The sequence below is a fragment of the Electrona antarctica genome, assembly GCF_951216825.1.
Source record: "Electrona antarctica genome assembly, chromosome: 13".
Lineage (NCBI taxonomy): Eukaryota > Metazoa > Chordata > Actinopteri > Myctophiformes > Myctophidae > Electrona > Electrona antarctica.
The window spans coordinates 19955702-19968654 of NC_136794.1; the positions used below are offsets into that span (position 1 = coordinate 19955702).

The 12953-nt window shown below is 41.1% G+C and overlaps 1 protein-coding gene across 1 annotated transcript in view; it reads left to right on the forward strand.

Annotated features, from left to right (window-relative positions):
* ppp1r9ala (protein phosphatase 1 regulatory subunit 9A-like A) overlaps positions 1-12696 on the forward strand; it is a 28542-nt gene extending 15846 nt beyond the window's left edge. Inside the window, exons 4-19 of the mRNA XM_079518880.1 lie at positions 161-281; positions 776-880; positions 1411-1543; positions 2373-2537; positions 2931-2984; positions 3396-3625; positions 4189-4285; positions 4540-4657; positions 4878-5029; positions 5234-5567; positions 5674-5731; positions 5918-5989; positions 6893-7094; positions 9493-9609; positions 10532-10720; positions 11297-12696. Coding sequence (XP_079375006.1) covers positions 161-281; positions 776-880; positions 1411-1543; positions 2373-2537; positions 2931-2984; positions 3396-3625; positions 4189-4285; positions 4540-4657; positions 4878-5029; positions 5234-5567; positions 5674-5731; positions 5918-5989; positions 6893-7094; positions 9493-9609; positions 10532-10720; positions 11297-11455 — 2306 coding nt within the window. The 3' untranslated portion in view covers positions 11456-12696. The remainder of the gene's footprint in view (positions 1-160; positions 282-775; positions 881-1410; positions 1544-2372; positions 2538-2930; positions 2985-3395; positions 3626-4188; positions 4286-4539; positions 4658-4877; positions 5030-5233; positions 5568-5673; positions 5732-5917; positions 5990-6892; positions 7095-9492; positions 9610-10531; positions 10721-11296) is intronic.
* The last annotated feature ends 257 nt before the right edge of the window (positions 12697-12953 follow it).

The window sequence follows — 12953 nt, forward strand, 5'->3', positions numbered from 1 at the left end:
CATAATGCTAACACCAAAAGGCCCAGAATGGGCTAGTCTAGTCCAGCTTGCATGGCCAGTCATGATGTCTTCTGATCATAATTGTATTTGTGTGCGTAAAGCAGCAAGCTTGCCCCACTCCTCCATGATCCGATGCTAATGTTTCATCATGCCCCTGCAGGAGACAACGGTCTGGGCATCAGTATCATAGGAATGGGTGTCGGCGCTGATCAGGGCCTGGAGAAGCTCGGCATCTTTGTAAAAACAATAACGGAGAATGGAGCCGCTGAAAAAGATGGGAGGTAAGATACCTACCTCAGAATTTCACAGTAGCGTTACAGTTCTTAATCAATACAGGTACAATGGCATGTGCTTTGTAGATCATGCTGCAATCTCTGTATAATACTACAACACGTTTTTTTTCCTCATCCCCCCGAGGCCCCGAGACACGATTTCCAAACAAGCATCTGTATTTATAACCTTCTCTGGCAGCTAAAGAAAATAGCTTGCCTACTTCCGTTTCCCAGGGAACAGATCTCTGTTGTGTTACCATCTGGCTGAATGTGTGTGTGTATGTATATACGGTATGTGTGTGTGTGTCCATATCGTCTCTGTTCGGTTGGATTAAAAAATGGCAAAAGTCGCAGATCTGCGTGTCGCCTCAAGCCACGTTTCGGGCTTGTGCATCATTCTGCTACTTCTATTTGACGCCGTTGTATGATCAAGTAGGGCATTAATAAGAATTTTAAAAAAAAGTTAATAGTTTGTTTAGTAATGCCCTGTCACTTGTCTCTAGAATCCAGGTGAATGACCAGATAGTGGAGGTAGACTGCATCAGTCTGGTCGGCGTCACACAGCTGTTTGCTGCTACGGTCCTGAAGAACACCAAAGGCACGGTCCGGTGAGATCCAACTCTATTTTGGCCTGGGGTGGGGCCGGTATTATGATGGAAATTGCCTGAGGTGATGGGAGTTCCCCACCATTATGTTGTGATAAAAAACATAGGGCTGTATCACAACTGAGATTAAAGTGCTGCTTAACCCATTAAGACCTGAGGCCGATTTGACAAATGCCTTCTAAATCAGTAGTTCTCATGCTTTGATAGGTCAATCAGTGAGAGATGGCCACAGAGGTATTGAATTAAACTGTATTAATAATCATTTACCATTGGCCAATGAAACTCGAACTGTGCATTTCACACCCACGTGTGCAATCAGTGCATGCACACACACACACACACACACACACACACACACACACACACACACACACACACACTCAGTATGAAACTTAGCATCCTTCAGGTAGACATGAGGGCATGATGAGTCAGATACCGGGGGAAGCTATAGTGTGGAATTTCAGGGGGAGCTGCCGTCTGCTGCCAAATCCATGATAATGCAGCACTAACTGACAGGTGCGTTCTCCCAACAGCTTCATGATCGGTCGGGAGAAGCCGGGGACACAGAGCGAGGTTGCTCGCCTCATCAGCGAGACCCTGGAGCAGGAGAAAAAACAACAACAGCAGCAACACATGGACGACCCCTATGAGCACTCCACAGAGGAGGTGAGTCAGCTGGACGTGTGTTGATTTTGTCGATTAAAACTATTGACGGAAAATGTCTGTCGACTACCTTTTTTCACTGAGGAAAACTGAATAAAAACGAAATAAGAACTAAGCCATGATGACTAAAACTATGACTACATATATTGACAATTTGCAGGGCTTAAAGTTCTCAGTCCTGGGGACTGATTTCAGTCCTGAGGATTTCATAGGGTCATGTCATTTAATGAGATCAGTTCAGATTTGCAAAAAATCATTTTCAGTCTTGGGATTTTTTTGGCTTTAAGCCCTGCGATTTGTCCCACCAGGACAAATAAGCTGCTGGTTGTTAGTAAGTGCAGTGTCACAGTGCTCTGCTGTGCACATAAGGTGTGGATTTGGTCACAGCCCGTCTGTAGGGATTGGGAAATGTTTGTGCATGGAAAAGCACAAGCAGCCAGACCTTTTGTTTCCATTGCCAAGTGTTAGAGCACTGAGGAGGTAGCTAGGTAGGGCTGGTTAGAAGAGCAACAATGGGGAACACATTACGTTTGATCTGAAATTGTTCAAGTGTCAAGTTGTTTGTTATTAGACAAAATAATTACTTGGTAAATTGGACACATTTTTGGTGATTTTGTGGCTCTGTGTGTGTCTTTTTTACCCTGTAGCCTCCCTGCAATAACTGCGATTATTTCAAATAATTGCGATCAGGCGATTGATTATATAATAATTGTGACAGGCCTACTCCAGACAATGATGAATCATACACACATTTGACATATTTGGTGTGGGGCAGCTGACTGTTCCTTTTATAACGTGTGATGACATTATATTTCTTCTACTTTTGTGTCAGGATGAGCACTACGAGGAGGATGAGGACGATGCAGGAGAAGAGGAGATCCTGGGCTCCAACTTCAGCCCGGAGAGGAACGTCGAGGTGTTTGACCTGCCTGAGACGGAGGCCTTGTTCATGCCCAGCACCATGAGTTCCTCTCAGATGGCCTTCAAGTTCAAAGAGGCATGTCATCCCAATGCCACGACTACTGTTTTACTTAAGTAAAAGTATCAATACTGCAATGTAGAACTACTCCGTTACAAGTAAAAGTATGGAATTCAAAATGTACTTGAGTAAAAGAACAAAAGTATTGCCATCATAATGTACTTAAAGTACCAAAAGTAAGAAAGTACTCACTATGCATTTCAAGTTTTCAAATGTATAAAAATCTTTTGAAAATGCGACGCATTGTACAATATTTGGTGTAGTGGAGTAGAAGTAAAAGTATTGGGAATTGGAAATACTCAAGTAAAGTACAATTACCTTAAAATTGTACAACCACTGCTGATGTTGTGGTGTTGGGTAAAGACGAGCATGGTGAAATTAACTGCTTGTTTGTTTGTGTTTATTCTCTAGCTTCAGCTCAAAAACAGCATTGCCACAGCTGAAATAAACCAACTAAAGGAAAAGGTATGACATTATTTTGGGCTAATCTGGGATTGCTATTGATCACTATTACAAGTTAAATTATTATTCAAACTATTTAACACGTTAAACGCCCCCGCTAAAATGGGGGGGAATATTTTGGATGACGTCCCAACCGGAAATGACATTGAATGTTGCCCAACAGACGCTCCCAGCCTGTGGAGCGATGCGATCGGTTTTGATATCAACAAATCTCCTTTTATTAATCTCCGTCCTGAGCGCTGGGCGTTACTATTTGATAGGACGGAGAACTCCGTTTATGCCGCTCGGGGTGTTAACTGATTACACATAGAAATATGATCATCACATCATCAGACACTTGTTGAACGATTCCATAGATTTCCATCAATCAAACCTGTGGCGTGTCAAATATTGAATGCCACGCTCTCTCTGTAGGAAATGGCATCAGAGGAAGACAAGGCGTCATGGGATTCCAGGGAGGCTGTGTTGGAGAAGAAGATTGAGGAAAACAATGATAAAATCCTGAAGCTGGAGGGTTACTCGCTGGAGGCACAGACATTGTATAAGACCACCAATGAACACCTCAGTGAGAGCCAGAGCCAGTATGAAGCTCTAGACAAGAAGTACAATAAGGCAAAGAAATTGCTCAAGGACTACCAGCAGAAGTGAGTTAATCTGAAGTTTAAGTGACACCTAAAAGGGATACATGTATTGGCATTTTTCCCCAATAACCAATTATTTCCATGGTCATTGAGCCAAAATGTTTTGTTTTCTTTGCAATACTACCGTGCTTTCCACCAGTGAAGTTGACCTATTATATTATAACTGTGCTTTACTAATACCTGTCCTGATTTATTACTACACTGTTTCTGTGTTGTGTCTGCGTTCACTGAAGGAGATGAGAAATGTAAGTAAAACTTGAATGTAGAAAATGACATCAACGCCTGTCTCTGGCACATCATTAATTTGTTGTCATATCAGTGCGGCATATCTGGCATAATTTTGATACTGTCCTAATACAGATAACACAGTTTTAAGCAGCACTACCTATAAGCTTATCAATACATTGTACATATACTGTACTTACTTAGTCTTTATTGACTTGAAACTCGGACTAAAGCGTTACATCAAAGCCCCTTGTGGTCATTCGCTGTTAAAAGGCTCATGTGTCCTATTTATTTGATTGCACTTCAGATGAATATTGGTGTGTTCTCCGTTTCACCCCCAGGGAGATAGACTTTGTGAAGAAAGAGGAGGAGCTGAAGAAGCTTCTAGAAGAAAAGGATAAGTGGTACAGCGAGCAGCTGAACATCCTGCAGGAGAGGGTAAGAACCCCCTGACTGAAGAAAAGATGCTGAGCCATCATAAGGCCTCTGTCGGGTGGAAACCTCATGTCCAAGTTTTCAGGATTCAAAGTAGCAGATCTGCATTCTCAAAATGCGTCGCCTCGCATCACGTTTCCAGCTTGCAGATCTGCTACTTTAGAATATGGACATAAGAGGTTTGTGCCAGACGGCAACGATAACGTTGTGCCCACGTGAGGAGAGGCTGAACTGCTGTTTTGTTGTTCTACACACAGCTAGCTGTGCTAGAGTCCTCTGTGGGAAGTCAGCGCAGTCAGGAGTCTGCAGCCGAGCAGACATCCAGCAGCCGAGATCCAGTGACTAGCACACTGTCTGTTGACTCGCTTCTACAAGGTAACAGTAGAAACTCTTAATAACGTTTGCCATCGTCACACACAGGTTTTGTTTGCTTTCCAATGCATTCATGAACAGAAATTATTTTCTGACAAAGTATGAGAATAGTTTTTTCGTTTGCCTTTATTTAAAATAAAAGGATATTTTTTTGCTTAAGACATCTGGGTTGTATTTGGCATTCTGATTGATTTGTCCATCTCTCTTGCGCTCTCTCTCTTAGAAGCAGACTGGAGTGAGGTGGTTCCAGAGACTGAGCGTTTGGATACCAGTGCACATAGAGCCAAGTGCCTGCTGGCTCAGAAGGCCAAGCGACAACCACCTTCTCGAAGCAAGCTGAAGGAGAGCCTCACTGCATCACCACGTCACTCGGAGGTCAGTCATGCCACTATTTTGTTTTAATCTTCATTTGACTAAACTGAAGAATTTTACACCCAAATATAACCCACAACTTCCATTGAATACATTTTAAAAAGAGACGTCTTGTTCGCCACAAACCAAAGAACCAGTGGCCTCAACAACGTGCTTGCTCTGCTGCACGGCACGTCAATGTAATAATAACCAGTTTGACCCGGGCAGGAGACTGAGGAGGAGGACGAGGAGGACGAAGAGGACCAGGAAACTCCCAGGAGGAGGAACTCCATCCAGGAGAGTCTCTCTCTGCCGTTGCAGGTGTGCTACCCCGGGAATGGACCCAGAGACGACGGAGTCGCACAGGACTTAGAGAGGTCCGGGAGCAAGGCAGAGCTCTCCAGCACTCCCTCGTCACCGCCGTCCCAGAGGGACAGCTTAGAAAGCAGCGGAAGTCCCTCTCTGTCGCCCCCTAAAGATTGCTTGTCACCACACTCGCCACCAGGGTTCCTACACAACGTCAAGAAGAGAGAGTCCAAAGGCAAAAGCAAGGAGGTCAAAGGTAGACACCTAAAGACATCTATAGGTCGTCATGAGTTATGCAGCATGACTGTCCTTTGGGTTGACTCTGATTTGGTTATAATTGTTGTTTTTTTCCCTCCGTCTAGAAGATTTAAATGAGAGCCCCTCAGCAGGAAAACCAAAACGACGCTTTCCTGACTTTGGGTGAGTTTTAACATATTGCCAGTTCTATTTCATCCCTGCTTAAAGCACTGAATAATCCCTTTGCACATGTGTAAAGGGATTATTCAGTGCTTTAAGCACCCCCTCTGGCGGTCATTCGGGATTCATAGACATACGTAACTTTCGTTTTAGTCTGACTTAAACTAATGCTACTGATGATCAACACAGGGGCCTCCGGAAGTCCGGTGGAAAAGGGAAGAAACACGACAAAGAGGCGATGAGAGCATCTTTGGACAGCAGGTATTTCATCCCAAACATACATTAGCCTTGCTAGTGAAGGCGCTTTTCACACAAGATCTAAAACCCCCTTTCTATTTTCACTGAAAGCCGTTTTAATCCACTGGAAATCTTCAATATACTGTAGGCTAAAGGTCCTTGCAGACTGGACGCGTTTTTCAGACAGAGACAGAAAGAGAAGGATTGAAGAATATAAACAAATGTGTTTTGCAGAAATCGGCTTCATGGTGGCGAGATGTGGAAAATGCAGGGAAAATATTTTGTGTGCGGTGTTCAGTTTGTTCTCGAATTATTGCCTTTTGAAAACAGCATGCCTTCCTGGAAAAACAAGGCAGAACAAAATAAATCCATCTCTGTGAAACAAATAAACGGGAAGCGGAACAGCATTGGATTTTAGAAAACCTCCCGTTCCGTTTCCTTTGGGACTGCGACACCTGTGTTTTTACACAAGATGGTCCTGCTCACTGACTGATATGAAAACAAACACTGCCAACTAAAGGTCGTCAAAGTGATCCTTGGCAGTGAATGAGTTCATTCCAAATACATATTTATTGTCCACAAATGCCTGGTATCAGTTTGCTTTAGACACCTCTTGTGCAAGCATTACATACTGTAGCCGTTAGTCATCTAATGTGGGAACAGGCACCGGCCCATACAGAACTTCTACTGTATGTTATGGATTCCTTGTGGGAAAGGGGATATAGGCCTACGTAGATTTCTGGCTGAACGCTACCCTCTACATTTGATGCACCCTCTTGGGATAACATTTCCATTTGGGTGAACTGTACAGAGCAGCATGGACTCTAGGGGCCTTTGGGGCGGCAGTGCTCACTGGGTAAAGTGGCTGTCTTGAGAATCGACAGGTCCCGGGTTCGAATGTGTAATCCTGAACATGTTTTCACCCAGAGGGTCTGCAGAGCTATTGGAGGAGTCTGGAGGGAACCTGTCTCCATCGGAGTCCATGGCTTCCATCCCTACATGTATGCCCTTCTCCTGGTTCGGAGACAAAGACAGGGACAGAGACAAGGATCCGTCATCCTCCAGCAGCAGTCTGCCATATGTACCCACTGAGAGCAGCAGTGAGCAAAGTCAGGACCGCAAGAATAAGGTGAGGATCCAATGGTTGACATGTAGGTAGAAGGCATAACAACATTAAAAAGGTCATTTAGTGCAGTGCAGGGCAGGGGTTTTCAAAGTTAGAGCAATGTGCCTCCCTTGAAATGACTAGAATCTACTAGCCTACGTTTGCTAGTAAAAACAGTCTATTGACTAGGGGTGTGCACAGCGACTAATGTCACTGACGGTTAAACAGTGATTTTGTAACTGCCTAAATGTCTAAGAAGATGTAAAGGCTCAGCATGTCTCATTGTGAGCTTGTAGATCTAGTTGTTGATCTAAGAGTATAAGCCAGTGCACAACTAATTATAAAACACCTGTACAAATGTGGTTAATGCGACAACAATTTGAAAATCTATGTATCGCAAAAGAAATCTAAACAGGGAAAACCGATACTGTATAACAGCAGCCTGGGCGTAGAAATTAACACAGGGAAATCAGTTACCTTGAGCACTTCAGGAAGTTGAAGGCGAGCTGCACTATGGCTGTGAGATTTTAATTTCAAAATAATGTTTTTCACAGAAAGTAAAAGAAAGCTTTGCAATTATGATTATAAATAATAGTTTAAATGACTAGTAAGTATTTATTAAACGTTTTATAGGGGTAGCACTGTTCAATAGACCAGTCAATTAGCTTTGCACATCTATTTATAATTAAATATATTTACACATTCAAGTGAGACCTGAATGTGTAATATGTGTATTTCTATGGGCAACATGCCACAAAAAAGGCTTCATGACGAAATGTAACTACTCACAAACCGGAAACTACAGTTCAACATTAAGTCAACAGTCATTCCCAGCAGAAGGCATGCTTTAATGATTCAAAATGTCTCATGGTTTTCTCAGGAACAGTTCACCAGACACTGGATTATTTTAAAGAAAGGATGTTTGCTCTGAGGCAAAGATCAAGGCCAGTGAACCAGTAATTTAGACATTTGAGTGATGTTTCCACAACTGATTCGAAAAAACGCCAGTTACCTGACTTATTGAGTTGGCCAGCACAAGTCAAAGTCATTGAATTTAGTCCATTATCGCAGAACATTTTTGTCCTGATGAAAACAGCAGATTAGAACCAGTATGTGTAACAGGTGTCTTCATTTCCATGTTCCAGTACTATGAGTTTCTCTTAGACACAAAATTTCAAAATATTTTACAAAGAGCTACACCCAGATAGACTAGAATAGCTTCAACCATATGTTAGTCATTAAACGTGAGAGTAGAGAAGGATCCAGTGGCAGTGAGTAAGCTATCCCAGTGGTGCCTCTTAATACTTTTGGTTAAATGTGTGGCTGACTGTCATGGCGGCCGGGGAAGGGTCGGCGGTCCCACATACTTGATAATGGGTTCAAGGCATTCAGAAATCTCAATTCTATTTCTGCCTCTATATTGACCATATTCGCAACTCTCCGAGTATGATGTCAGAGAAAAATGGCCACTGTGTGAAAATGGCCATTGGCAGTTTAAAGTTACGCACTGTCTACTGAGAAAGGAACATACCTTTTACTAAATGGTCCTTCTCTTAAACAGACAAATCTCTCCTGGTCCTCTCTATTCAGTCGCTCATTAGATTTGGTACAGTATAATTTTTTTGTGTGTCCTGTATTAGTTTTTTCTTACCCCCTGATTTTAGAGCAGCTGGTAGATTATTACTAATGCATGTCATTTTGTGATTTCTAGATTCACATCTAGGATGCTAATCTCAAACAAATTATTGTCTATGACAGTAGTGTAGAAGTGGGTATGTGGTAGTGATACCTCAACAATCATCTATTTTTCCGTTTGTGTGAAAACAGAATGGCCTGGTTGCAGTAGTCCTGGTTTGGATGATATTCTCCTTGTTAAACCTAATCTCTGTCAGCTGTGGGTTTAACTTAATTGAATTGTATCATTATACTTTGCATGCATTAACTTTCACCTAATAATACTCATGTAATACATTACCCCATACCCAATATTGTGTTACATATTCCTTCTGTAGAAGTAGCAGTTGTCATTGTAGTTTGAGTTGTTGAAGTAGTTCTGTTGTTGGTGGGATGGTGTTGGGTTTTGACCAGTACCTATTTTTATGTATTATCTTCTATAATCCCCATCTGATGATAATGATAACAATAACTGACATAATGTAAGCATAATGTTTCACTAGGATAATTTACCAGAACTCCAATCCTAACTGATGATGTGATCTTGTAGATATGCGATTTAAAAATAAATCCTGAAATTGTGAAACATTTTAACAATTCAAATTTTGTATCGGGGGGGGGTTCCTGCCACAACATATTTTCAGATGGGGGACCATGGTGGCCAATTTCATATTATTTTGGGGGTCCTTGACATGAAAAAGTTTGAAAACCACTGGTCTAATGCGTTCCTCGTCTCCACTTGTTCCAGAGTTTGTCAGTCATAGATGATTCTAACCCTGGCAGCCCCAGTTCAGACATCTCGGGGTTAGTCGCTGAACCCAATCTGTCTGGGCGCTCACACACTTTAACCTTCTCTTCCAATGAGGTGAGTGCTCTCTTTGTTGCACGGCAACAAAAGCTGTGTGGGATGCTTGGATGTGTCTGAAAGCAGACATTCTCAAGCATGCTCTTTGAGTTGTCCCCCCATCCTTCCTTCTCATGGCTATGATTTTATATAATGAATGAAGAGAAGAGCACAGAGGTGCATGCATGTGTTGACGTTGTCTGTAGTGTGTTAAAACAAGTCTTGGCTTAGTTATTTTTCATTTTGCCATAGAATAGGTGTAGTGTACTGTTAGTTGGTGCTTAGTGTTGTGTCAAGCTTTTCATAGAGCCTTTGTATTTCTATGCATGTCCAAATATGTGCAGTTGCTGAAATTTCAGGTAATAATTTCTCTGAAAATCATTCAATGTATGCAAGTTACAGTAGAATTCGTATTTTGACATGCTCCCAGTGTGTTCCTCATCCATAGTTCAACCACATACTATCATGCAATGCATGTTCTTATCACCATTCCATGCATATTTTTATACACATATTTCACATGGGGGGAAGTTAGTGTGCCCCATTTTTGACAACTGTTAAACAACTCTACAGACGCCCCTTGCTGTGGTTGGTATCAGAAAGTATTCACTGACCAAGATTATTTAAAAACAAAAACACCTTTATTTTGCCTTTGAATGTAAATGAAAAATTCCCCAAATAAATACTTTATAACCCATTTTCCCCTAATGAATCTTGATACATGATTGTTTGATGTATATTTGGTGGTGGTGATCCCTATTGAAATAAACAGAGAATGCCCTCTATCATTTACAAGTTACATTTTCAGTTTTACACATTTAGAAATGTTCTATTTAGCGCAACAAAAGTTGGGAAAGTTCTGAAAATGTAAGTTGGTGTGTCAGTCAGTCAACACTGTTTTCTGATTATGTGTTGCTTCTCTTCTCTCCCTTTTGTTCTACAGACCTTGGATGACGAAACACTACCTACAGGAAAGGACTATCAATGGCAAAACCGGCCTGTCACTGAGTGGACTAATCAGCAAGTCTGTCATTGGTTGATGGGCATGAATATGGACCAATACACACCAGAGTTCACAGCCAAAGGAGTGGATGGCCAGCAGCTCATATATCTGGACAGTGACAAATTGAAGGTGAAATAGCAGCACAATTGCTAGACCACTAAACTTCCTAAATAAAGATGGAGGTCTTTATATCAAATATCCTGCAACCCAATTCATTCTGCAAGTAATCTTCCTCTGATCAGGATTTGCCTTTGACTGCCACCATATGGCCAAAACCATCTCTGCAACAGCAGAGGGAGATATACAGTATATTATTGTGTATCAAGGACATAAATGAGAAATTATATGGAAAATCAGCACTGTTAAATCGTAACATGACACATCAATCAAGTATGGATATATATATTTGGTTTGTGGTCAGCCCAAGGTTTCTGGCAAATTTCTAATTGGGCAAGATCATGTTACCAACTAGAAGGTTTGATGTCTGGGATAGTTTCAACTTAGTTACATACACTTGCATGACACGATTACCTCCCACTTAATTAAATTAAATTAAATACTGCTGAAAAACACACTGCCAGCTGTTGCAGCCTCATTCTCACAACAGACACACTTACTGGTATGTCGCACTTATTTCAAAACACGGATTCCATACAGCAGTGTTATTTTCCATCCTAACTCTGTTTTTTGTTTTGTTTCTGTCAGGCCCTTGGCGTGTCCAGTCAGAGTGACCGTTCAACCATCAAGAAGAAGCTAAAGGATATGCGCAAGGCCCAGGAGAAGATGGAGAAGCAGAAGGAGAAGAGAGAGAAAGAGGCTCGGCGGAGTGGCAGGCTTCCTGCCAGCACAGACTCTGTCTGCTGAGCTGTTCCTAGCACAGTCTGAAAGGTCTCAGCTGGACACTAAGACACTTCTTTTACACGCCAATATTGCACATGCGCCATTTGCTTCTATCAAAGGCACATGTTTAAATGCCACTAATGACTATAGGCCAAATAGGCCATGTTGATCAGCCATGGCTCATAATGGATGTGACTATTTCATTTTGCTATTATACAGTGCCAGGCACCATTTCCTTCTCAGTCACTCCTTACACATAATTAACACTTTAACGCCTCTGATTAAACCATTTAAATTGTGACTATACTATAATAAGGCTGAGGAGAGGGGTGACAAATGTTGGGTATGTGACCTAACATTGTTTCTTTTGTACCACTATAAGGCTATAAATACAATGAAATGTAGTTGAGGGAGACACACATTTACATATGGAAGTAAAATAAATATACTATACTGCTTTTTAAACATTTTATATTTTATTTTTGCTAGTATAACCTGCCTGTAGCCATGTACTGTACAGATCTTTTTTGCAAGAACAGCTATTGTACAGTAAAAAGATAAAAGCACTATATTGTCTTTTAAGCTTCAAGGGGTGAGATGGTTTTTAAGTGTATAAATGTTTTATACATGTGCCTATTAACTGCATAACATTTGAAAAGAAAAATGGAAATATGATTAAGGTAAATTTTATACTGTATTTGTTTTTCTACTAAGTAGAATAGCAAGAATGAGAATGGAGGGAAAAAAATCATGTAGTGATGACGGGAATGCTGCTTCAACTGTGTCAAGATAGGGGACTACAACCTAACTTACGTTCACGAAAATAGTGTTTTTCCATCAGAATACAAGTTACTTTCAGTGAGAAACACGGTCGTAGATCAAAAAATACATATACGTATAACTACACTGTGGTGCAATGCAACTTAACAAATTGCATTTATGAAATTGTACCATGTTAATTATACACATCATGCTGGTCTGCTACGCCGTACTGGTCTGTGAAAAATGAGATGTACTTGTGACGAGGAATCTTCTGAGTAAGGAACCAAGATTTTTGTGTATTTGTGAATGAATGTTCAGGAACACGATAAGTGTATCGCAAAACAAAACCCTTCCTTTTTGTCTTGTTGCAATTTGAGCACAATTTAATTTGTATATAGTAAATTGGTGGACTGCAAGAAAGTTTTTTGCCTCTTGAGACAGAACCAGATTTATTGGTACAGTATACAGTAAAAGCAGCATCAATAAACTAATTTTCACTTTAAGAGATGCAGTCATATGTTATATCCTCCTGTCTTCATTGTAGATACATTTACACTCCTGTGTGTGCAGTGACATGTTTTGGCTTCTTGTCAGTTCTGGAAAGAGTATTGGTTCTACAAGGCTACTGTGTTAGATTATACTTTTTTATCCCCATTACTTAAGTTCTGATTATTTTTCATTTAACATATTTGATATATTTTTTCAGTTACTCTCAATTGTCTCCTGGCAACATTGAACTTTAACCTAGCATCCATATTCT